Consider the following 25,867-nt stretch of genomic DNA (forward strand, 5'->3'; position numbering starts at 1 on the left):
CCATCAGACAGCAGTTAGTGGATACATAACCCAAAGTCTTCAGGTGAGGCAACTCCAGAGCTCCCTGAGAGGTCCCCAGCAGGATGGAGGCCTCATTGTCCACAGGGTGACCTGCTCATTCAATGCTGCCTTGATTATTTATTTATTTATTTATTTATTTATTTATTTGAGATGGAGTCTCGGTCTGTCACCCAGGCTGGAGTGCAGTGGTGTGATCTCGGCTCACTGCAGACTCTGCCTCCTGGGTTCAAGTGAACCTCCTGCCTGAGCCTCCCGAGTAGCTGGGATTATAGGCGCCTGCCACCGTGCCTGGCTAATTTTTCTATTTTTAGTAGAGATGGAGTTTCACCACGTTGGCCAGGCTGGTCTTGAACTCCTGACCTCAGATGATCCGCCCACCTTGGCCTCCCAAAGTGCTGGGATTACAGGCGTGAGCCACTGTGCCCAGCCCTCAACACCACCTTTAATGGTTTTCTTTCCCATCTCCCTCCAGTGCCTCCTGGAATCACCTCGCAAATAAACTATTTCCCTCCCATCCTTGCTGTGGGCTGGCTTCTGTTGGTGCTCAGCCTAAGACGGTGGCCAGCGGGGACATGATGGATGGACAGAGAGGAAGCAAAGGGAAAAGAGGGACCTCTTGTGGTGGTGAATCATATGTGTCCACGTGGCTAGGCTGTGCTGCCCTCATGTTCAGGCATCAGCCTAGATGTTGCTGTGAAGGGGTGTGGGTGTGTGTGTGTGTGTGTGTGTGTGTGTGTGTGTGTGTGTGTGTGTGTGTGTGTGTGTGTGTGTGTGTGTGTGTGTGTGTGTGTGTGTGTGTGTGTGTGTTTGTTTGAGACAGGGTCTTGCTCTGTTGCCTGGGCTGGAGTGCAGTGGTGCAATCTTGGCTCACTGCAACCTCTGCCTCCCGGGTTCTAGCGATCCTCCCACCTCAGCCTCCTGAATAGCTGGGACTTGGTTTAAAGGTATTTTAAAAATGAGATTAACAGCCGGGCGCAGTGGCTCACTTTGGGAGGCTGAGGCGGGCAGATCACAAGGTCAGGAGATCGAGACCATCCTGGCTAATGCGGTGAAACCCCGTCTCTACTAAAAATACAAAAAATTAGCCAGGCGTGGTGGCGGGCGCCTGTAGTCCCAGCTACTCGGGAGGCTGAGCCAGGAGAATGGCGTGAACCCGGGAGGCAGAGCTTGCAGTGAGCTGAGATCGCGCCACTGCACTGCAGCCTGGGCAACAGAGCCAGACTCCATCTCAAAAATAAAAAAAATGAGATTAACATTTAATATCGGTTGACTTTGAGTGAAGCAGATTGTATGGGTGGGCCTTATTCAATCAGTTGAAGGCCTTAAGACTGAAGTCCCTCCAGGAAGAAGGAGTTCTGCCTCCAGATGACTTTCGGGTTTTGCTTGGGTTTTGTTCATTTGTTTGTTTTTTGAGACAGGGTCTCACTCTGTCACCTAGGCTGCAGTGCAGTGGCATGATCGTGACTCACAGCAGCCTCAACCTTCTGGGCTCAAGTGATCCTCCCACCCCAGGCTCTGGAGCAGCTAGGACTACAGGTATGCACCACGATGCCTAGATAATTTTTATTTTTAGTAGAGATGGGGTCTCACTGTGTTGCCCAGGCTGGTCTCGAAGTTCTGGGCTCAAACGATCCTCCCACCTTGGCTTCCCAAAGTGCTGGGATAACAGGCATGAGCCACTACACCCGTCCTGTGAGGCTAATATATATTCATTTAATCCTCACGACAACCCTGTGACATACTGTTAGCATCATTATCACCCATTTTCCAGATGAGAGAACTGAGGCACAGAGAAGGTCAGCCGCTACACTGTGCTACCTCCCAGGACAATGTGAATCACTCCCAAGCTGACCCCATGGAGCTCTTTGCATCCAGGTGAGAATCATCACCTTCGGGGTGAGGTGACGGGACAGGTGTGAAAGTCCTCATGTTTTCCAAGCCTCAAGCTCTCAATGTGTCCCTCTTTGAAGCTGAGACCTTACTCATCTTCCTGCACCCAGACTCTATACCCCCTTTCTTTGTTTGCATTTGTTAAGATGAAGGTGTCCCAGACCTGGCATGATGGTTCACGCCTGTAATCCCAGCACTTTGGGAGGCTGAGGTGGGTGGATCACCTGAGGTGAGGAGTTCAAAGGAGTTCGAGAACAGCCTGGGCAACGTGGTAAAACCCGGCTCTACTAAAAATACAACAATTGGCCAGGTGTGGTGGCGGGCGCCTGTAATCCCAGCTACTTGGGAGGCTGAGGCAGGAGAATCGTTTGAACCCGGGAGGTGGAGGTTGCAGTGAGCCGAGATCGCGCCACTGCACTCCAGCCTAGGCAAAAGGAGTGAAACTCCATCTAAAAAAAAAAAAAAAAAAAAAGTTGACGGTGTCCCTTGTCCCATTCTACATCATGGACCTCATCCTGTCCCATCTTTGCCCTTCTACCTGTGAAACTTTGGGCACATTGCTTCACCTCTCTGAGCCTTAGTTTCCTCTTCCGTGGAATGGGGTGAGGTATAGAACTGGCAATGGGTTTAAGGAGATCATGCTTGGGGGTATCCCCATCACTGCCAGCTGCTGTTAGCACAGGCCTCCCTTGCTCTCCTGTGCCCCTGTAGTCAATGCCCTACTGCTCCTCCAGCAACCTTCCCTCCTCACATCAGGATTCTCCAAAGAGTGATCTACATGCCCTGACTCAGTTTCCCCACCTCCCACTGCAGATCAGTGCACCTTCTGCCCCTACACCTTCCACAAACCTGTTCTCATCAAGGCCTAAAGCCAAAGGTCGATTTTTTTTTTTTTTTTTTTTTGGTAGAGGGGAGACAGGGTCTTTCTCTGTCACTCAGGCTGGAGTGCAGTGATGCAATCATAGCTCACGGCAGCCTCGACCTCCTGGGCTCAAGCGATCCTCCTGCCTCAGCCTCCTGAGTATCTGGAACTACAGGTAAATGCCACCACGCTTGGCTAACTTTCAAAGTTTCTGGAGACACGGGGACTCGCTATGTTGTCCAGGCTGGTCTTGAATTCCTAGGCTCAAGCGACCCTCCCGCTTTGGCTTCCCAAAGTGCTGGGATTACAGGCGTGAGCCACCATGCCGTGGGCCTATTGTCTTACCTTGGACTTCAGGTTGGGTGCGGCCGGTGGGAGGAAGTGGCAGGAGACTAGCAGGTGGGAGCAGAATGAGGTTGAGGTGCTTACTCTCCTGGTGCCCCGCCATCCCCAGTGCAGTTTGGCGATGCCGGTACTCTTCTACTCTACAGACCCAGGTACCCAGGTCTCTGCAGCCTCGGGCGCCTCTGCTCACCCTTTCTAGCCCAGGTATGGCAACCGCTCCCTCTGCTGCTAGCCCTGGGGTACTACACCTTCCCTCGTTTTCCCCAGCCCTGCCCACTCCTCAGTTGCCCTTTCACCCAACTCTCCCTGGCTATCCGTTTGAATGAACACACCACCTCTCTCCTGCCAAGATGCACTCCCTGAACTCCCTCACCCAGTCCCATCCATTCTCTCTCAACCACTCCCTTCTCACCATCACCCTCCCACCCTCCTACTCCCCTCTCCCCTCCTCTGCTGCCCCTGTCCCTGCTCCAGCCTTGTCCCTGGTCTCCCAGCCCCCAGTAGCCAGGAGGAACGTCTCATAAAATAAATCAGGTGATATCAACCGCCTGCCTCCTTCGCCCACTTAATCCCTTCCAAAGCTCCCCTTTACTCTTAGGATAAATTCCAAGCTCCCTAGAGTGGCTGATAAAGTCTCTTATGATTTGTCCTCAAGTTCACTCCTCACGCACCCCATACCTCGTTCATAATAACCATTTCCAGGGCTCTGTAAAAGCCATTATCTCACAACTCTGCACACCTTTACACAGGCTGTGTCCTTTGGCACAACACACATACACACACACACACACACACACACACACCCCTCCTCCTGTAGGATCTGAGAAAATTACTTGCTTTATTTAGGAAACCCCATCAACCCCAGCTCTTTCGCTCAGGCAAATGAACGTCTCTCTTTTTAAAGAGAAACTGTGGCTCATGTATGGGGGCGTGGCTAGTGGAAGCCCCTGATTGAAGCAGGAAGGCGTGGCTGAAGCACGACTGATGAATGGGGGTGTGATTAGTGGAAGAGCTAGGCTGATGGATGGGGCCCTGGCTAGTGGAAACCCCTAATTGACAGATGCGGGCGTAGCAAGTGGAGGAGCTTGGCTGATGAATGGGGACGTGGCTAGTGGAAACGCACGACTGACGAATGGGGGCGTGGAGAGTGGAGGGGCGTGGCTAGTGGAAGCCCAGGACTGTTGGATGGGGGTGTGGCTAGTGGAAGAGCTAGGCTGACGGATGGGGGTGTGGCTAGTGGAAGCTCATTACTGATGGTGGCGTGGCGAGTGGAAGAGCTTGGCGGCTGCACCCGGGCGCTGCTGCTATATGTGGGTGTGTCCCGCAGACGACCGCGGGCCGCAAAAACCCAGATTACTTGGTTTAACAGTTGCCCAGATCTCAGTCAGAGACCTTATTAGCCCCCTCCTCCTCAATCCCAGCTTCCCACGGGACTGTTTTTCAGGCAGAATTTCAAAGTTTTATGGCAACTTTTACAGAAATCACAGAAAAGAGACAGCGACTGATGATGAGCTGGGGGAGAGAAGGGTAGTGGGTAACGGGTCTGGGATGTTGGGGCTGAGCACAACAGGACGATAGAATGCTGAAAACCTGTGGGAAGCAGAAAGTTATGGGGGTAGCTGGGTCATCCTAGGGGCCCAAGGAGTGGGTGGCACTGCCCAAATGTGTCCTTTGGGCAGGAAACATCAACAGTAAGAAAATGCAGATGGCCTACCAACAGATGGAAGGCCTCCAAAGTTAAAAATGCCCACCCAGATCCCTTGGCCCAGTCCCATCCCCCCACCCGCCCCCACCCCCCCATCAGGCAGAGATGTGGCAGCATTTGCTGGCTTGTAGCATTGGTCCTCTGGGACCCTCGGTCTCCTCTTCGAGGGTCCTGCCCGGATTGGCTGGCACTGAGGGCAAAATGAACCTTCCAGATTGTCAGGGGAGATCAGCTGGACTCGCTTTGATTCCCGGCCTCCTCCCCAAAGCTGGTTCTCATGGCTGAGGGAGTCTGCTGCCCTCTCAAAAGTTAAGTCTGTCACCCCCTTTTCCCAAGACATGCACCCTCCCGCGTCCCCCCTCCCCCAAACACACTATATACACACACAAGCCACTCCCTCCAAGGCGTGGCTGGGCTCTCAGAGGTAGTGGAGGGCGAGTGGGGGCGCTGGAATGTCTGAAGTTGCAGGTTCAAAATATGCCTCCTCCAGCTAAGCCCTGGGACTGAAACCCCAAACTTCTCCCCTCCCGTCTCCGAGCCTGGAGAATGAGTGTCCTCCCAAGAACCCGAGTGGAGGGATTGGAAAGGTGTGCGGCCTCCTTGCGCACACACCCACCCTCTCCTCCCCGCCGGGGCTGAGCGGAGCTCCCTGAGGGCTGGGGGGAAGGGCTGGGATCTGAGACGGCCTCTGACGGCCTCCTTCGAGGGTCCCCCAGGGAGGGTAGGTTCTGAGGCTCTGGGGCATGGGGTGAAGTGGGGGGGGGGGGCGTCACTAGGGGAAGGGAGACTTTGGGGGCAAAGCCAGGCTGGGTGACCAGGGAGAGAGACCTTAAACTCCCCAGGATGGTTACCGGGGGTGGTTCCCTGGGGAGAGGACTGGGGTGGGAATTTCCCCAGGGGTATAGACGGTCACCAACAGGATGGGCTGGAGTTGGGGTCACCGTAGGGGAGGAACCGGGGAGGCTCCCGAGAGGAAGGGGGAAGGCTGAGCTACTGGGGACACAGAACAGGGGCAATCAAAGTCCGGGGAGGGGGCGGAAAAGGGAGGCCGAGTCCCAGGAGAGGAGGCCGAGTCCGGGGGGAAAAGGAGACCAGGGTCCAAGAGCAGGTGCAGCCGAGTCCCTAGCCCCGGGCAGGCGGTGGGGACGAGTCTCTGCGCAAGGCCCTAGAAGCCCCGGATGTGGCAGTACGCCTCCAGGCTGGCGAAGAGGATGTACAGGAGCCAGAGGCCCAGGAAGAGCGCGGTGGTGGCGAGCTTGGGTCCGCGCGGGCCGCCCAGCTCGCCGCCGATGTGCGGCCGGCGCCGGTACAGCAGCACGGCAATGCCCACGAAGGCGAAGACGGTGAAGAGCGTGACGGAGAAGGCCAGCGTGCCAGTGCGCACCTCGAAGGGGCGGCCCTGCACCGCCCAGTACACGGCGGCCACCGACCAGGCGACGCCCAGGCCCAGGAACACGTTCACCGCGTTGGAGCCGGTCACGTTGCCGATGGACGCGTCGGCGCACTGGTCCTGCAGCGCCGCCACCTTGCTGGCGAACGTGTCTGCGGGGCAGAGACATACGGGTCGGAGGGGCTTTGCGCAGCCACCCACAGGGGCGGGCATCCGCCTGCCCCCTCCCAGCCTTTCCCCGTCGCCTGCTTTCTGCGGGCAGTGTGGGCTCAAGACCCCTGACCCCCACCCAAGAGGCAAAGTCCATCACCACCTCTAGGCCTGCTCGCCACTGGAACTGCTGCCGGCTTTCTATGGGACCCGCCGCCTGCTTTCTGTGGGATTCATTCTCTATGGGACTCACTGCCTGATTTTTTTTTTTTTCCTCCGAGACGGAGTTTTGATCTGTCACCCAGGCTGGAGTGCAGTGGCGCGATCTCAGCTCACTGCAGCTTCTGCCTCCCGGGTTCAAGCGATTCTCTGAGTAGCTGGGATTACAGGCGCCCACCACGCCCTGCTAAGTTTTTGTGTTTTTAGTAGAGACGGGGTTTCACCATGTTGGCCAGGCTGGTCTCGAACTCCTGATCTCAGGTGATCCACTCGCCTCGGTCTCCCAAAGTGCTGGGATTACAGGTGTGAGCCACCGCGCCCGGCTATATTTTTTGTTTGTTTTGTTTTGAGACAGGGTCTTGCTCTGTTACCCAGGCTGGAGTAGAGTGGTACAATCATGGCTCACTGCAGCCTCATCTTCCCCAGCTCAGGTGATCCTCCCACCTCAGCCTCCCGAGCAGCTGGGATCACAGGCATGCGCCACCACGTCCAGCTAATTTTTGTATTTTTTGTAGAGATGGGGTTTCACCATGTTGCCCAGGCTGGCCTCAAACTTCTGGGCCCAAGTGATCCTCCCCCTGCCTTGGCCTCCCAAAGTGTTGGGATTACAGGCGTGAGCCACTGCACCCACCTGTTCCCTCATCTTAGTTAAAACTTTGAGGTTTGGCCGGGCGTGGTGGCTCACGCCTGTAATCCCAGCGCTTTGGGAGGCCAAGGCGGGCAGATCACGAGATCAGGAGCTTGAGACCAGCCTGGCCAATATGGTGAAACCTCATCTCTACTAAAAATGTAAAAATTAGCTGGGGGTGGTGGCATGTGCCTGTAGTCTCAGCTGCTCGGGAGGCTGAGACAGAAGAATCGCTTGAACCTGGGAGGCAGAGGTTGCAGTGAGCTGAGATCATAAGATCACTGCACTCCAGCCTGGGCGACAGAGAGAGACTCTGTCCCCCCACCGGAAAAAAAAAAAAACCCCAAAAAAAAACTTTGAGGTTCACTGGCCTGGTTTCTGTCATGTCCCCCAACATAGTTCCATGGACTCTTCTGTCTGGTTTCTTGCGGGATGGGGCATCAACGGCTTGTTTCTATGGAACCCACTGATTGGCTTCTCTGACATCCACACCGTCTTCCTAGGAACCCCTCTCCCCACAGCTGTCTCTTCCCCGCGCTGCCACCTTCTCTCTATGAAATCCATTGTATGGTTTCTAGCATTTCCTGCTACCTTAGTTTTATGGGACCTTCCACCTGGGTGCTTTTGGGGAGGATTCAGTTCACATCTTGCATCTAGGGGACCTGCTGCCTGGCTTCTATTATGCCCCACCTCGGTATTTCTCTGAGACCCACCACATGGGCGCTGTGTGACTCCACCCACCTCATTTCGGCAGGATCCTGTGTTGCCCCTGCCTGGCTCATCTGAGATCCTACCCCACCAAAGTCTCCCAGGGTGTTACCAGGGATGGAGGTGCCCAGGGCCACGAAGACAACGGCATTGACAGAGTCCTTGAGGCCAACGGTGCAGCCGAAGTGGGAGGCGAGGTCCCCAATGAGGGCGGTGAGCAGGCCGATGACCAGGATGGAGACGCCAAAGCAGGCCCAGCCGTGGCAGTACTCGGTGGGGGGCACACAGGCAAAGAGCACCTTCCAGAACACCGTCAGGAAGTGCATCACGTAGTCGAAGCACGACGGCAGCCGCTCCTCCCGGGACCCGTCCTCCTCCTCCTCCTCATCCCCTGTGGGCACACGACCCAGCTGGGGCATACACTCGGACTTCCTTCCTTGCCTACAGAAGCCCCATTTTGTCTAACTTCCTGACAGCCAGTCCCACGGAATGAACTTCTTTCCCAGAATCCCTTGCACCTAAATGTGGCCAAGTCAACTGATAAAAACAGTTACTTTCCCAGAATCCCTTGAAGCTAGGAGCATGAATGGGCCCAGGTGAAAAATATTTACTTTCCCAGAATCCTTTGGATCTAAATATGGCTAACTCAGCAGCTAAAAACAGTTACTTCCCCAGAATCCCTTGGAGCTAGGAGCATGACTGAGGCCAGGTAAAAAAATATTTACTTTCCCAGAATCCCTTGCACCTAAGTGTGGCCATGTCAGCAGCTAAAAACAGTTACTTTCCCTGCATCCTTTGAAGCTAGGAGTGTGAATGGGCTCACATGAAAAATATTTACTTTCCCAGAATCCCTTACACCTAAGTGTTACCATGTCAGCAGCTAAAAACAGTTACTTTCCCATAATCCCTTGAAGCTAGGAGTGTGAATGGGCCCAGCTGACAATATTTACTTTCCCAGAATCCCTTGCACCTAAATGTGGCCAAGTCAGCAGCTAAAACCCATTACTTTCCCAGAATCCCTTGAAGCTAGGAGCATGAATGGGCCCAGGTGAAAAATATTTACCTTCCCGGAACTGCTTGCACCTAAATGTGGCCAAGTCAACGCTAAAAAGTTACTTTCCCAGAATCCCTTGAAGCTAGAGGAGGCCACATCTGCCCAGCTAAAAATATCCGGTTCCCCAGGACCCTTTGCTGCCAGGGACAGCCATACCCCTAGCTAAAATTATTCATTTTCCAAGAAGCCTTCACAGCTACTGAAAACCAGTCCACAGCTAGAACTACTCACTTCCTCAGATTCACTGCAGCTAACCAAAGCCACAGTCTCCACTAAATGTACTCACTTTCCCAGAATCCGTTGCAGCTAGAGGGCTATATACCCAGCCAAAATTAATCACTTTCCTAGAATCCCTTGAGGCTAGCAACAGCTATGGCCTCAGATAAAAATACAGTATTCACTTTCCCAGAATCCCTTGCAGTTGGCAGTTGCCATGTCCCTGGCTAAATACTTGTTTTGCCAGAATTCCCCTTGTGAGTGACTATCTGACCCAGTCTGCCAATGAGATATAAACAGAGGGTTTCTGGAAAGCCCTGGCTTTCCTGATATGGGCATTGGGTTATGGATGTGTTTTCTGAGCTTTGTAAAGGATGCCTCATGCTTAGAGCTGTATCACCTATTGTGACCTAATTTGACCAGCTTTGGACCTGCAGTGACTTTTTTTTTTTGAGACAGAGTCTCCCTCCGTTACCGAGGCAGTAGTGTGATCTCAGCTTACTGTAACCTCCGCCTCCTGAGTTCGAGTGATTCTCATGCCTCAGTCTACCGAGTAGCTGGAATCATAGGTGTGCACCACCCCACCTGGCTGATTTTTTTGTATTTTTACTAGAGACGGGATTTCGCCATGTTGGCCAGGCTGGTCTTAAACTCCTGGCCTCAAGTGATCTGCCCTCCTAGGCCTCCCAAAGTTTTGGGATTATAGGTGTCAGCCACCGTGCCCAGCCAACCTGCAGTAGCTTTTATAACCTGAAAGCCCTAAGGCAGTGTTTTGTTTACCTCACCCTACGCTGATTAGTATAAAGCAATGAATGAGAATCAATGACCACACTTGTGTGTGGCACACATTACATCTGGAAGGATGCTGATGAGAACGAACGTAGCTCCTGACCAGTCACTGCTGAACGCATCCCTAACTGATGTAAGACATGGCTGAGGTCAGAGCAGGGAGGCCACGCTCTTTGGGAGGGAGGCGGCTGCTATTACTGCATCACTATGTCAGTTGAGGCTTCTGCCTGCCCTGCTTCAAATCCTTCCTTGGTTCTGTACTACCTTCAAACCTAGGCCCACACGCCTAGGCTTGGTATTCTGTGGACTCTGGCCTCAGCTGACTTCCCCAGCTGCTCCCCTCTACAGGGAGGCTCGTGGTTATGCCTGTCACTCTGAAGTCACCTCTCTGGTGTCCAACTCTGGATCCACTGTGCGATCCTGAATCAGTGTCCTCACCTCTCTGGCCTTCTGGGTGCCTATCTGTGATAAATAATTATACCTGCTTCATGGGAAACTTGTGATGACAGAATGAGTTGGTTCATGTAAAGTGCTGTCAACGGTCTCGGACACCTCCAGCGTTATTACTATTGTTTCGATTGTTATTACTGAAAGCCTTTTTTGGTGCCTGGGGAAAATTCAAAGATATTCCATGCCAAGTCCAGCCTTCAAGGAGCTTACAGTAGGAAGGCAGGTAAAGGAAGTACAAAAGCACCTCTGCGTGCAAGATGGGACCCGACTCATCCCCTAAGGGAGTGAGGACTACCCTTCTCCCTCACCCCTCCAGCAGCTCTGTGCTGGGACAGCAAAGAACCAAAAGGCACGTGCTGGACAAAGTGCAAAGTGACCAAGCTCTGATCCAGACACTGAGGATACATTAATTAAAATGAGTTCACACAGGAAATAAATTTCCAACCATGCCTGGCACTCAAGACATGATAGGGTCAGCTGGGCACAGTAGCTCACACCTGTAATCCCAGCACTTTGGAAGGCTGAGGTGGGCAGATCACTTGAGGTCAGGAGTTCAAGACCAGTCGGGCCAACATGGTGAAACCCCATATCTACTAAAAATACAAAACTTAGCCAGACATGGTGGTGGGTGCCTGTAATCCCAGCTACTCAGGAGGCTGAGGCAGGAGGATCGCTTGAACCCAGGAGGAGGAGGCTGAGGAGGCTATAGTGAGCCGAGATCACACCACTGCACTCCAGCCTGGACGACAGACTGAGACTACATATCTCAAAAAAAAAAAAAAAAAAAAGACATGATAGGGTCACCGTTGTCATAATCAGGATTATCATTACTGTTATTATTATTGTTATGTTGTTATTCTTCCTCCACCCCGATCTAATGACCTGATCTAACCACCTGGTTTCTATAAACCCACAGCCCGATGTACTCTGGGTCTCTACCACCACCACCTCACACCTCGTTTCAGTTCCACCTCATCCTCCGTCTCCACTAAGTCCCCAGAGGAAATGTTCCGAAGCTCAAAGAGCCCCTTGCCATCTCCCCATTGTTCGTGGAATGAACCTCAGAGGAGCCTCTGCAAGGCCTGTCTCCTGCTAGTTTCTTTTTTTGTTTTGTTTTTTGTTTTTTTTTTAGATGGAGTTTTTTTTTAGATGGAGTTTCGCTCTTGTTGCCCAGGCTGGAGTGCAATGGTGCTATCTCGGCTCACCGCAACCTCTGCCTCCCAGGTTCAAGTGATTCTCCTGCCTCAGCCTCCTGAGTACCTGGGATTACAGGCGCAGGCCACCATGGCCGGCTAATTTTGTATTTTTAGTAGAGATGGGGTTTCTCCATGTTGGTCAGGCTGGTCTCGAACTCCTGACCTCAGGTGATCCACCTGCCTCGGCCTCCCAAAGTAACTCCCAAAGCTGGGATTACAGGCATGAGCCACCACGCCTGGCCTCTCCTGCTAGTTTCTACACCCTCTCTACTTTCCTCCCACAAGCTCTCTCTAGCCCCAGGGGCTTCCCCCATTCAAAACCCTCCATGGCTCCCCAGTGTGTTCAAAATGCCACCCAAGCTCCCTACTGTGGTCCACAAGGAGCAGTGTGGAAATGTGCCGATTTCCAGCCTCATCCTGGTACCTCTTCCTCCCGCCCAACACCAGGCACCCACCCAAAAAATGTGCCATAATCTCGCACACTCCAGGGCCTCTGTGCTTGGCTCTCCCTCTGCCTGAAACACTCTCCCTGTCTTCTCCCTCCTCCTGGCTGACATCTTTTCCCATTTGAAGACTCAGCTGGGAAGCCACCCCCTCCAGGAAGCCCTCCCTGACTTTCAGGCTGGGTTAGGAACCGCATCAGGGCTTTCCTCTGGGTCTCCCATCCCAGCCCTGCCTACTCTGGGTTGTCTCTCTCTTGTGACATGTCTGTCTCCCACACTGGACTGTAAGTTCCATAAGGACAGGGCCAGAAATCACTTCTGTGTCCCTGGCAATGTCTCACATAGGGTCGGGCCCAGATTATCCCTCAGAAGTATGTCAGAAGAATGTGGCTTCAGAGGGAGATGCCACTTTGTTTCTACTGGGCAAACAGTCTGGTGTTTCTAGGCCTGCTGCCTGGTATTTTCCCACCCCCTAAGCCTGGTTTTTTTGGATCCTGCTCGCCCAGTTTCTTTGCAACCACAATTCCATGTATGCCTTCAGTTCCCAAGAGCTGGGGCCTTAACCCTGATGTTATGTAAGAGACTGAAGCCCTGAGCTCCAACCTTGGGCCTTTTCTGGACTCCCTGTGGGACTTCAGGCCACTCCCTCCTCTGTCTCTGAGCCTCAGTCTCCCCGATCCATATCACAAAAGGCCAGTGTTGGCTTCCAAGAAGACCGTCCGTGGGTCCAAGTGTCGTAGTGTCTCTAGCCACAAGGGGGCAGTGTGGGCCTGTCTGAGGCCAAGGAGGGTGGTGACCCGAGCAGGTGGGAAAGAGCTCGGTGCCCTGGTGACTGTCTCCAGGGCAACGGAGGAACCCAGGCTCTCTCTGGGGTGGCCACGCCATTTAATCTGTTCCCACCCTCCTGATGCCTGACGGTGGGAGAAAGCCCAGGCTGGGAACCCTCCCGGTTCAGCCCAGAGCCAAACATAAACCCTCCCAGCCACTCCAGCCGCCGCCTGTCCCTTCTCTGCCCTTTCTGTGTCCTCATCTACCTGCCTCTCCCTCTCCCCCGCCCATTTCAGTTTGCACCATTCATTCTGTCTCATGTCTTCTCCATGTCTCTCTGATTCTCCCTGTGTATTTCTGTGTGTCTGTCTCTCCTGCTTGTATTTTTTTTAGAGACAGGGTCTTGCTCTGTTGCCCAGGCTGGAGGGCAGAGGCACGATCACGCCTCATTGCAGCCTCAAACTCCTGGCCTCAAGCAATCCTCCCGCCTCACCCTCCCAAAGCGCCAGGATTCCAGGCGTGAGCCACCGCGCCCTGCCTGTTTCTTTATCTTTGTGCCTGTGTCTCCATTCATTTCTCCCCCTTTCCCTGTGTCTCTGTCTCTCCATTCATTTCTCCCCCTTTCCCTGTGTCTCTGTCTCTCCATCTTTCTCTCTTCTCTCTCCTCCCTCCCCACTTACCTGCGCTCACCGTAATTGCCTCTAAAAACTGCTCCCTCCATGAATGGGTCCCAATTACCAAGGCCAAGTTCGTTTTCTTGATGAGTTTATCCACCGTGTTCTGGGGACGAGAGGGTGGGGGAGAGGTCACTGCCCCTGAGCGAACCAGGGAAGCTCCATGAGGGGTCCTGGGTCGGGGGCTCACAGCCTGTGCCCAGGGGTCCTTAACTTTCCACACCCCAGTTCTGAAGGCAAGCAAGGAAAAAGAGAGGCATGTGCTGTCCGTGGTCCTGACGTGGGACCCTCCTTTGGCCTGATCTTAGAAACCTTGTGGCTCCCCGCTTTCCGGACCCTCCCCAAGGAAATGACCCAGGCTGGACTCCAGGAAGGTGAGGCCCCGGAAAATCACCTTAAAATCATACGACTCCTCGATGATGACCTCCAGCCGGCAGTTTTCCCCAAGAACTGGCTTGCCCATCTCTGCTATCCTCCGAGCCTCCTCCTCCTCGGCTGTTAGCTTCCTGTCCCCATCCCCTGCAGCATGAGGGATGGGGGTTAGACTCCTGGGAGACTTACCTAACTGGGCCTGTGATGCCTTTACTACCTGTCCCCATAGTTAGAGAAAGCCTATCTGTTCTCCTCTGGGAAGCTCCTTGGTGACTCCTCCCAGCCTCCCGCCTGACCACCGTCTCCTTCAACCCCGAGGTCCAGCTCCCAAGGGCTGGTTCATGATCTTTAGCTGGTGGGCTCTGGGGTTCGTATGGTGGAGGCTGTGAGACCTTAGGCAATGCCTGAGCCTCTCTGTGCCTTAGTTTTCATATCTGTTAAATGGGCACAATAATTAGTACCTACCTCATGGGGTGGTTGTGAGACTTAAATGAATTAATTCGTGTGAAGTGCTTAGAACAGTGCCTGGCACACAATAAATATTCAATACATGTTATTATCTTTATTATTATCACCAACATTATCATCATTGTTGCCACCCTGATAGGGGAGGCCCGGTCTCTACATCCAATTTCTGGAAACATCCTAGAGTGTGGCTGAGGTGGTGAGGAAAGGGGAGGACACCCGATTTTGACACAAATCTCGGAACCAGACCCACCTACATCCTGGTCCTGAGCTCGCTTCTCTCCCCAAAGTATGCTGACCCCTGACTCCAAGCCCAGCAGCAGCCCAACCCTAATTCTGGTCCGTCCCTAACTCTGAGCTGGACTCTCACTGTGGCCCCAAATGGGAGCCTGTCATCAACACTGACTCCAAACCCCAACCCTCAGCCCTGGGTCTGACCTCAGCACAACCCTAGCCCTAAACCCTAATCCCGACTCTAACTTTCACCATAACCTGGAGCATCAATAACCCCAAGCCAAATCCCAAACTCTATCTCCAGATCTAACTCCAGTCCTACACCTGACCTCAAACCTCAGTCCCAACTCCCAACTCTGACACCATCACTCATGAGGAGCTTGACCACATGGCAGAAGCTGAAGTGTGTTCACCTGAACCTGTTTCCTCTCCTTCCTGGGCAAAGAGCTGAACTACATTTCCCAGCCTCCCTTGCAGCTGGGTGTGGCCATGGCCTGAGTTATGGACACTAGAATGTGGGCAGAAGTGATGGTCAGTCCCTCCAGGCTTAGCCCCCGAAAACCTCCCATGTGAGCCTCCAAACTCTCTTGCCCTGTTCACCAGCAGCAAACCCAGCCACAATGCCAAAGCTCCCTGGCACAGTGGAGTCACAAGATGGAATGGCCACATGGCAGAAGAAAGCCACCCACCAACTAGGAACACTCTCGTAAAACTTTGCCTGAGAGGCCAGGTACAGTGGCTCATGTCTGTAATCCCAGCACTTTGGGAGGCCAAGGCAGGTGGATCACCTGAGGTCAGGAGTTCGAGACCAGCCTGGCCAACATGGTGAAACCCCATCTCTACTAAAAAATACAAAAAAATTAGCTAGGTGTGGTGGCAGGTGCCTGTAATCCCAGCTACTCGGGAGGCTGAGGCAGGAGAATCTCTTGAACCCGGGGGCGGAGGTTGCCATGAGCCGAGATCGTGCCATTGCACTCTAGCTTGGGCAACGAGAGCGAAACTCCGTCTCACAAAAACAAACAAAGAAACAAAAAACAACTTTGCCTGAGCAAGAAATAACTTTTTTTGTCTCTTCTCCTTCTTTCCTTCCTTCCTTCCTTCCTTCTTTCCCTCCCTCCCTCCCTCTCTCTCTCTCTTACTTTTCTGAGATGGAGTCTCACTCTGTCACCCAGGCTGGAGTGCAGTGGCACGATCTCGGCTCACTGCAACCTCCGCTTTCCAGGATCAAGTGATTCTCCTGCCTCAGGCTCCTGAATAGGTGGGATCACAGGTGCCCACCATCATGCCCAGCTAATTTTTGTATTTTCAGTAGAGACAGGGTTTCACCATGTTGGTTAGGCTGGTCTTGAACTCCTGACCTCAAGTGATCCGCCCGCCTGGGCCTCTCAAAGTGCTGGGATTACAGGCATGAGGCATTGTGCCCAGCCAAGAAATAACTTTTACTGTGTTAAGCCCTTGGGATTTGTGGGTCAGTTTGTTATAGCAGCTTGTATTGCTTCCTCCAACGAATACAATCTTTAATCTAACCCTAATCCTAACCTCGGATCCCAATTCTGATCTTGACTCCAAAATGACTTTGTCCATCTCCAAGCCACTGACCTTAGCCCTAACTCTTACTCCAATCTCTGTCCTTGGCCCCAATTCTAACCTAAATTCCTCAAACTCTATCACTCACCTCAAAGTCCAACTTTAGCTTTGACCTAAATCTGACTCTAATTCTAATCTGATCCCACCAGCAGGAAAGAACCTCCACTGTGACTCTCACCTTAACACGGTCCTAACCCCGATCTCCAATCCAAACCCCACCTCACTCCTAATCAACCCCAAACTGGATTCTCTCTGACCCCACTCTCACAAACCCAGATCTGATTGTATGACTTACAACCCTGATTATAGACATAATCTTTTTTTTTTCTTTTGAGACAGAGTCTTGCTCTGTTGCCCAGGCTGGAGTGCAGTGGCACAATCTTGGCTCATTGCAACCTCTGCCTCCCGGGTTCAAGCGATTCTCCTGCCTCAGCCTCCCAAGCAGCTGGGATTCCAGATGCCTGTCATCACACTCAGCTAATTTTTTTTATTTATTTGAGGCAGAGTTTCGCTCTTGTTCCCCGGCCTGGAGTGCAATGGCGCGATCTCAGCTCGCCGCAACGTCCACCTCCCGGGTTCGAGCGGAATTACAGGCGTGTGCCATCAGGCCCGGCTAATTTTGTATTTTTAGTAGAGACGGGGTTTCACCATGTTGGTGAGGCTGCTCTCTAACTCCTGACCTCAGGTGATCCACCCTCCTCGGCCTCCCAAAGTGCTGGGATTATAGGTGTGAGCCAACGCACCTGGCCTCACCCAGGTAATTTTTGTATCTTTACAAGAGATGGGGTTTCACCATGTTACAGACATAATCTTGACCTCCAAAATGCTAACTGTAATCCCAAACTCACACAGGCACCAACAACTCTCAGGCCAGCCTGAACTGTCCCCCAGCCCTGAATCTGCCTTTATCTCACCTCCAATCTGCCTCAAACCCAACCTGGAAGAGTAGCTTTGGGGCTGGGACCCTCCCCCAGGCCCTCTTCCAGTGGCTCCTCCCCACTCAGAGCCCACAGGTGACTTCACTCACCTTGATTGAGTAGCAGAGCTGGGGAGAAACAAAGACAGGCAGACAGTGAGATCAGTTCCCCACGAAGCTCAGGTCCACGAGCTTTAAGGAGTGCCTGCAATTGAGCCCCTGAAAGGCCCCCGACCCTGGACCCCTTACTTCTCCCACAGCCCACTGGTCACCCCTCACCTGAAATCCCTCGCTTAAGCCACTGGGGCTGGCCCAGCTCAATGAAGAAATTATCCTTTTTCTCATATTCCTCGTCATCAACTATCTTCACCTGAAGAGTTTTCCTGTGCAGGGAGCAAGGCGGAGGCAGAACACTCAGCGTAAGGACCTCTCCCCAGACTCACCAGGCAACCCTCCTGGCAGCCACCCAGTTTTCCAAGCACCTCCTCTGTCCCAGACTCCACAATCTCATTTAATCCTCACCACCACGCAGGGAGGAAGGCTCTATTATCATCCCCATTTGACAGAAACAAAACCAGGCACTGGTGAGGAAGCTGAGTCTGATTAAAGTAAAGCATTCTGGGTGCAGTGGCTCATGCTTGTCATCCCAGAACTCTGGGAGGCTGAGGAGGGAGGGTTGCTTGAGGCCAGGAGTTCGAGACCAGCCTGGGCAATATATTGAGATCCCATCTCTATTTATATTAAATAATTTATTTTAAAAAATAGGCCGGGCGCGGTGGCTCACACCTGTAATCTCAGCACTTTGGGAGGCCGAGGTGGGTGGATCATGAGGTCAAGAGATCGAGACCATCGTGGCCAACATGGTGAAACTCCGTCTCTACTAAAAACACAAAAATTAGCTGGGTATGGTGGCACATGCCTGTAGTCCCAGCTACTCGGGAGGCTGAGGCAGGAGAATCGCTTGAACCTGGGAGGTGGAGGTTGCAGTGAGCTGAGATCATGCCACTGCACTCCAGCCTGGCAACAGAGCGAGATACTATCTCAAAAAATAATAATAAAAAAAAAAGTAAAGCGGTATGAGCTCATGGTTGAGACAGGATTTGAACTTACAACTGTCAGAATCCAGACTGTTAACCCCTGCACTCCAGCCCAGCCACTATGGTCTCCTACCTAGATTACTAGTTGCCTCCTAAACAATCCCATGCTTCAGCTTCACCCCCCACAGTCTGTTCTTCCAAGAGCAGCCAGAGTGATCCTGATAGAACCAAAGTCAGACCGGGTCCCTCCCCTGTGCAAAACATTTGCATGGCTCCTATCTCTCACAGAATGAAAGTCGAAGTCCTTAGAATGGCCCACAAGACCCCCTGCAATCTAGCACTCATTCCCTTTCTGGCCTCCTTGCTATTCCTTGAACAAGCCAGGCCTGCTCATGCCTCAGGGCTTTTGCACTGGCTGTTCCCTCTGCCTAGAACATTCTTCCCCCAGGCTCCCTTCCTCAGTTCTTCATTCAAACTTCACCTTCTCAATGAGGCCCACTTCTTCCATCTTATTTAATAGTGAAATCCCTCACTTCTCCCCCTCCAGCACTCCCTTATACTGCTCTGTTGTCTTTCTTTTTAATGTATTTATTATTATTTTTGGAGACAAGGTCTTGCTGTGTCACCCAGGTTGGAGCGCAGTGGTGCAATCATAGCTCAATGCAGCCTCAAACTCCTGGGCTCAAGCGATCCTCCTGCCTCAGCCTCTCATGTAGCTGGGACTACAGGCATACACCACCATGCTCAGTTAATTTTTTATTTTTTGTAGAGATAGGGTCTCACCACATTGCCCAGGCTGGTCTTGAACTCCTGCCCTCAAGTGATCCTCCCATCTTGGCTTCCCAAAGTGCTGGGATTACAGATGTGAGCCATGGCACCTGGCCTGTCTTCTTTAAATATCACCTTCTAACACCCTCTAACATTTATTTGGTTTATTGTTCATTATTTACCATTTGCTTCCCCATCTTTAAATTTAAGTTCCCTCAGGTAAGTTCATTTATGTTTTTTGTTTTATCTCCAACACCCAGAACAGTCCCTGGCATGGAGTACACCCCCTCCATACATATTTTGCTAACTCCAATCCTTCAGCACAGAAAACCCTCAGCTTCCTGCTCTCTGTCCTAACCAGATTTGGAGAGTTAACCAAGTGCTGATGCTAATTGATTTTCTCAGCATCTCTGCTCCTATGGTAACCAGGGGGTGGCAGGAAACAGCCAGAAGTTACCTGTCACCTTCAGGCACATAACCCACGCCCCTCGACCCCAAAGACCCACAAACCCAGAATGCCCACAGCTTTGCCACTGGCAACTCTTTTGGCTGTAGGAACCATGTAGTCCCACAAGGCCTGGCCCCAGAACCCAGAAACACAAACACCCAGCCCACACAGTCACCCAATCGAGGAAGCACAGCCGATCACACCGCCCACACCTACACGCCATCACACCCTACAGCCATTCCCACTGCAGTGGCAAGACTGCATGGACCAGATGTCCGTCAGTTAGCACGACTCCCCCACCACAGCCTTGGTGACATCGCCACCCTGCAGCCCCTCACTGTGGTACCACGTAGACGCTCCTACCTTATATCTAACTCCTGATGCCTCTTGGTGTCTCTGTTTACTTCCTTCAGTGCCTCTCTGCATCTCTGTCCCTACATTTTCCATCTTCTTTTCTCTCTCTGCCTCTCTCAGCTTCTCTGGGTCTATCTCTCCATCTCTGACTGTCTGTCTCTCTGACTCTCCAGCAGTCTCTCTCTCTCTCTCTGACTCTGACTCTCTCCGTTCTCTGTCTCAGTCTCTTCTCATCTCTCTGATCTCCCTTTTTTTGAAACAAAGTCTCGCTCTGTTGCCCAGGCTGGAGTGCAGTGGCATAATCATGGCTCACTGCAGCCTTGATCTCCAGGGCTCAAGCAATCCTCCCACCTCAGCCTCCTAAGTAGCTGGAAATATAAGCGTGTGCCACCACATCTGGCTACTTTTAAATTTTTTATAGAGACAGGATCTCACTATGTTGCCCAGGCTGGTCTTGAATTCCTGGCCTCAAGTGATCCTCCCACCTTGGCCTCCCCAGTGCTGGGGTTACAGGTGTGAGCCACAGCACCTGGCCTGCCCTTCTTTATCTGGATTCTTCTCTCCCTGTCTCTGTCTTTCAGAGTCTAAATAATGGAGTAACAAAAGTCAACGCACTTCAAGCAGAAGAGTTTCAATCAGGCAGTCATTCAAAAAACGCATCTCAACACACAAACACGCACAAGACACAGCGACACCCGCGCAAGGACAGGCGCACACAAGACGGCCATGTGGGGACATCCGCCCACCTCCACCCTCCTGGTTTCAGGATATTTTCAATTTTCTGTGGGTGGAAAGAAAGGGCCGCCCCCGACCTCGGCGTGGGCGGTGAGCTGTCCGCGGTGCTGAAATGCTGGGGCCAACGAGAAGGGAGGGTCTCCCGAGACATGCTCCTCACACATCCTGACACACACAGACAGCTGCCGACACAGTGACATGCTGACAGGGTGACACACACACCTCTGTCGCTCACTCTCGCAGACACGCTGCGATCCGCTGACACACAGTGACTGACGTGCAGTGACAGGCACGTCAACTGCACCCTGGCAGGCGCGCCCTCAGGGGACCCAGATGCAGGAGAATCCCAACGCGCAGGAAACAGCAAGAGGGACTCGAGCTAGACCAAGGCAGGACTTCCTGAGATCAAAGGAAGCAGATTTCCTCCCCAGCCTGCCCCCTTGTTTCCTGAAAACTCCACTCTCCTGCCCTTCTCCCCTGCCGACCTCTGATCTCAGACCCAGTCTCCTGACCCAAACTCCCTTTTCTCTCTGCAGCATCGTGAGAACCTCTCCTTCACTGGGTCAGTCTCTCTCCTCCATGAGTGTCTTTATCGCCTCTCCATCTCTCTGCCTTTCAGTCTCCCTCCATCTCAGTCTTTCAATATCCACCTCTCTCCCTCTCTCAAGGCATCTCTGTCTCTGTGTCTCTTCCTTTTTTTGGGAGGGAGATGGAGTTTCGCTCTTGTTGCCCAGGCTAGAGTGCAATGGCGTGATCTCAGCTCACAGCAACCTTCGCCTGCTGGGTTCAAGCGATTCTCCTGTCTCAGCCTCCCGAGTAGCTGGGATTACAGGTGCATGCCACCACGCCTGGCTAATTTTTGTATTTTTAGTAGAGGCGGGGTTTCATCATATTGGTCAGGCTGGTCTCGAACTCCTGACCTCAGATGATCCGTCCGTGTTGGCCTCCCAAAGTGCTGAGATTACAGGCATGAGCCACCGTGCCCGGCCTCTAAGTTCCTGTCTTTCTGTGTCTCTGTCTCTCTGTTCTGTCTCTGTTTCTCTCTCCAGTTCTGTTATTCTGTCTTCAGCTCTCCCTGCGTCTATCTCTGGGTCTCTGTCTCTGTGTCTCTCATGTTCTCCCTGCCACCCCATCTCTGGGTGTCTCTCCTCCATCTCCAGCCCAGCTGCTTCAAAGCGCCTCTAATTAGCACCTGCCCATCAGAGGAAGGAAGAGTTTCCCTAAACACTAATTAGCCTCCTGTTCTCTGTCTTCTGAAGCCACAGCTGGGAGCTTGTGGGGGTGGGGGACAGACGGTGTCCCAGCCTGGGGAAGCCGTGTGGGGGAGGACAGGGCCTGTAGGGTTGCAGCAGCAGGAGGGAAGCAGGTTGGACTATAAGAAGGACCGGAAGAAGCAGAAAGAAAACTCTCCATTCCCCATCTCTTGGTGTGAGAGAGGGGTCTGGGATGGTGCCTCTCGCAGCCCCCAACCCAAGTTCTCAACAACCCTCAGGCGGAGACCAAGCCAGACAGAGAGATGGAAAGGTGTGGAGCGTGCCTGAAATAGAAGCTGAGTCAGAGAGCGAGGTGCTGGGGACAGACAGCCGCAGATGAACAGAGACGCAGAGACTCAGAGAGAGACAGCCCAGGGAGTGAGAGATGCAGAGACGCAGAGGGAGAGACGGAGAGACAGCGAGAGCAGTGAGAAGCTGAGTGCTGCCCGAGGCGGAAGCGCAGAGGCTGGGAGGAGGAGGGAGGGGGAGCGCGGTGGGGACTCCGCTTGAGTAGGAGGCGCGTGGGCGGCACGGAGGAGGGAGACAGACGGGCATGCGGGGGTGGAAGGGAGCAGGCAGAGGAGGGGCAGGCGCTGCCTGCATCCTGGGCAGTGGGGTGGGGGAATGTGAGGCTTCAGGCACACATTGGGGGACACTCGGGCACCTGTGTAAGGGGTGGCCAGGGATCTGGGCGTGAGAACAGCCCTGACTTAATAATTTAGTGTACGTGTCTGTGACTTTATGTGTGTCTGCATGTGTTTGTTTTTTTTTTCTTTTTTTGAGACAGGGTCTCACTGTGTCGCCCAGGCTGGAGTGCAGTGGGTGATCACAGCTCATTACAGCACCTAACTCGTGGGCTCAAGCCATCTTCCTGCTTTGGCTTCCCAAGTAGCTGGGACTACAAGTGCACACCACCATGCCCAGCTAATTTTAAACAATTTTTAGTAGAGTAGAGGCTGGTCTCCAAGGCTCAAGCCATCCTCCCGCCTCAGTTTCCTAAAGTGCTGGCACTACAGGCATGCGCCACCACTAATTTAAAAAATTATTTTTAGAGTAGGAGTCTTGCTATGTTGCCCAGGTTGCTCTCGAACTCCTGGCCTCAAATGATCCTCCTGCTTCGTCCTCCCAAAGCGCTGGGATTACAGGTGTTGACCACCACGCCTGGCCCTGCCGTGTGTGTCTATGTGTGTGTGGTGCGTATAAATGGCTTTGTGTCCAATCTGTAAACGTCTGTCTACATGTGTGTGTCTTCAGGGTATCCAGCCAGCCCACCTCCCCAGACCCCATTTTCCTAAATCCCAGCCCTCAGGCTCCCCAGTGTCTCCCCAGGCCCTGCCCTGCCTTCCCAGGCCCCCAGATTCCAGCACTATCTTTTCCCAAAGCCTCGCCCAGATTCCCGTTAGGTGCCCCGCTATTTCCCCAGGTTCTTCCTCATACCCAGAAGCCCCACCCCTTCCCTAGCTGCGCGTCCCCAGGCCCCACCTATCTTGTTAGGCCCCGCCTTCTTCCGCAGCCCACATCCATTATCCCATTTCCTGGTGTCATATGTCCAAACCCAGACCCCACCCATCGCCCTGGACCCGCCCCCTCTCCACAGCCACAGACAGCGTCTCATCTCCACAGGCCTCTCCCCACATCTCCCTGGGCCCTCTTCTTCAGGACACACACCATGAGCTACCAATTAAGGCCCCACACCGCTCTCCCCAGGCCCCTGTCCCATCTCTCCTCACCTCGTCCACCCTTCCTCCTTGGGGCCCTCTTCTCACCTGTCCGGCCGCCCCTCTAGACCTCGCCTCTTCATTTCACAGTCACAACCCCACCAGGCCCCGCCCACGTGGTGGACACAGCACACCTAGGCCCCGCCCCTCCCGAGGCCAAGCCCACTTTGGGGCACGATTCACTCAAGTCCCTCCCCTCCTAAGGGCCCAGCTGTTCAGTGAAGCCCCGCCCACGTCGCGGGCACGGCCACGCAGGCCCCGCCCCTCCCGAGGCCCCACCAGGACCCGCCCACGATGTGGGCATGGCTCACCAAGGCCCCGCCCCTGAGCCCCATCAGGCCACGCCCATTCCGAAGCCCCGCCCCTCCCGGGCCGCCACGGGCGTGCTCACATGGTCTCGTCGTCGCCAAACTCCAGCTCTCCGCATGCGTCCTCGTAGTGCACGCCGCCGCCGCGCGCCGTGCCGTCCACCGTGCGATAGGGGAGGCGAACGGTGCCGCGCGCGCCCGAGCTGCGCACGACGCGCACATCCACGGTGCCCATGCACTCGCTCACGTGCAGCAGGCGGTCCTGGAAGGAGAAGATGCCTGCGTGGTCGTCGTCCAGGATGGTGACAGTGGCCAGCAGCGGCGCCACCAGCCGCCCCTTGGGCCGCCCGCCGCCGTCCGGCTCGAACATGCCCTGCGCGTCGCCCACGCGCAGGTTCAGCAGCCGCACGAAGAAATGCTCGTCCTCCTCGAAGATGTCGTCGTCGATGATGCCGATGCGCAGCTCCTTCTGCGTCTCGCCTGGTTTGAACACGAGCGTGCCCTCGCTGCGGCGGGGTGGGGAGGGGGAAGAGCGGGGTGAGGGTCGGTCATCAGCTGTGTGTTGTACGGGGGGAGTCTGGACGTGCTTCCCAGAGGAGGAGCAGGTGCCATAGAAGAACTCCCAAGTATGAGGGTCGACAGGCACTAAACAAGTAATACTGAGGGTGAATTGGGGTGGGCGTCCTGGAGGAAGGGCTGCAGAGCGGGAACAAGACAGAGTGGGCCCCTCCCCGCGTGGAACTCGTGAGGAGCAGAAGGTGGGAATTAAACAGGTAATGATCAGGTTGAGATCAGGGCAGGCTTCCTGGAGGAGGCATTAGCGGGTGGGCATACTCCAGGCAGAAGGAACAGCACATGCAAAGTCCAAGAGTTGAGAGGGAGCCTGGGGTGTTCTACATCCCTGCTCTCAAACCTTAATGTGCATATGAATCCCCTGGTGGATCTTGTGAAAATGCAGATTCTGGTTCAGAAGCTCCCGGGTTTCTAGAATCGCATTTCTAACGAGCTCCAGGGGATGTCCTTGTCACATTTTAAGTGGCAGGGATATAGGACCCAGAAAGGACTCTGTCATTCCTCTGATAAAAACTCTTCCCAGATGCCCCCAAGAGAAAGTCCATGCACCTTCACTTGGCATCATTCATTCATTCAACAAACACTCCTAAGGGGACCTGTTCTGTGCCTTGTGCTGAGTGGTGCTGGGGACACAGCAGTAACCAGGCCCTGTCCTCACAGGGTTCACAGCCCCATGGGAGAGCCATATCACCATGACAATTGCACATTTAATGATTTAATTACGGTTCATTCATTCAACAGATAACTGACCGTTGTGTGCCAGGCATTGTTTTAAGTGTTGGGGGAATGGCAGCAATAAGAAGCTTTGAGATTCTGTTTTAGTGCAGAAGAATGAACAATAAACAAACACAGGATGTCAGGTGGTGATGGTGCTATGGAGAGAAACAGGAGGGTAGGGAGTGAGGAGAGGGAGCTGTTGGCATGGTCAAGAAAGCCTTTTGGAGGAGGTAACATTTGAGCAGAGGCCTGAAGGAGGGGAGGGAGTGAGCCATAGGGAGGATGCCTGGAAAAGAGTTTTTTGTTTTGTTTTGTTTTGTTTTTTTGAGACGGAGTCTCGCTCCGTCATCCAGGCTGGAGTGCAGTGTCTTCATCTCGGCTCACTGCAACCTCCCCTCCCGGGTTCAAGGGATTCTCCCACCTCAGCCTCCCGAGCAGCTGGGACTATAGGCACCTGCCACCATGCCTGGCTAATTTTGTGTACTTTTTTGTAGAGACGGGGTTTCATCATGTTGGCCAGGCTGGTCTCGAACTCCTGACCTCAAAAGATACGCCTGTCTTGGCTTCCCAAAGTGCTGGGATTACAGGCGTGAGCAACCCTGCCTGGCCAAAAAGAGTATTTTTGGTAAAGGGAACAGGCAGTGTGAATGCTCTGACCTGGGACTGGACAGCCGGACAGGGGACAGGATCTGACTTAGGAACAGGTCACCTCTTCGAGGAACTGCAGGGAGACCAGCATAATGACAGCAGAGGGAGCCAGGGCAAGAGGGTGGGAGATGACATCACAGTGGGAACAGGGGCAGATCTCCTAGGGCCTGGGTGGGCCACGGTGAAGACTTCTGCGTTTACCCTGAGTGAGGAAGGAGCCCTGTGA

At 53.6% G+C, this 25,867-nt stretch overlaps 1 protein-coding gene across 5 annotated transcripts in view; it reads right to left on the reverse strand.

Annotated features, from left to right (window-relative positions):
• Positions 1-3,670: 3,670 nt before the first annotated feature.
• Positions 3,671-25,867, reverse strand: part of SLC8A2 (solute carrier family 8 member A2) — a 46,733-nt gene continuing 24,536 nt past the window's right edge. The window contains exons 4-10 of one of the 5 annotated variants that reach the window (XM_024238187.3): positions 23,787-24,209; positions 17,362-17,465; positions 17,194-17,211; positions 13,903-14,027; positions 13,515-13,614; positions 8,031-8,309; positions 3,671-6,365 (exon numbers count right to left, since the gene is read on the reverse strand). In XM_024238187.3, the coding sequence (XP_024093955.1) occupies positions 5,989-6,365; positions 8,031-8,309; positions 13,515-13,614; positions 13,903-14,027; positions 17,194-17,211; positions 17,362-17,465; positions 23,787-24,209 (1,426 nt within the window). In that variant the 3' untranslated portion in view covers positions 3,671-5,988. Of the gene's footprint in view, positions 6,366-8,030; positions 8,310-13,514; positions 13,615-13,902; positions 14,028-17,193; positions 17,212-17,361; positions 17,466-23,407; positions 23,621-23,786; positions 24,210-25,867 lie in introns of those variants that run through there. The other 4 variants (XM_054540797.2, XM_054540800.1, XM_054540796.2 and 1 more) reach the window with 4 other exon arrangements.

Source organism: Pongo abelii, chromosome 20 (assembly GCF_028885655.2).
Source record: "Pongo abelii isolate AG06213 chromosome 20, NHGRI_mPonAbe1-v2.0_pri, whole genome shotgun sequence".
Taxonomy (NCBI): Eukaryota; Metazoa; Chordata; class Mammalia; order Primates; family Hominidae; genus Pongo; species Pongo abelii.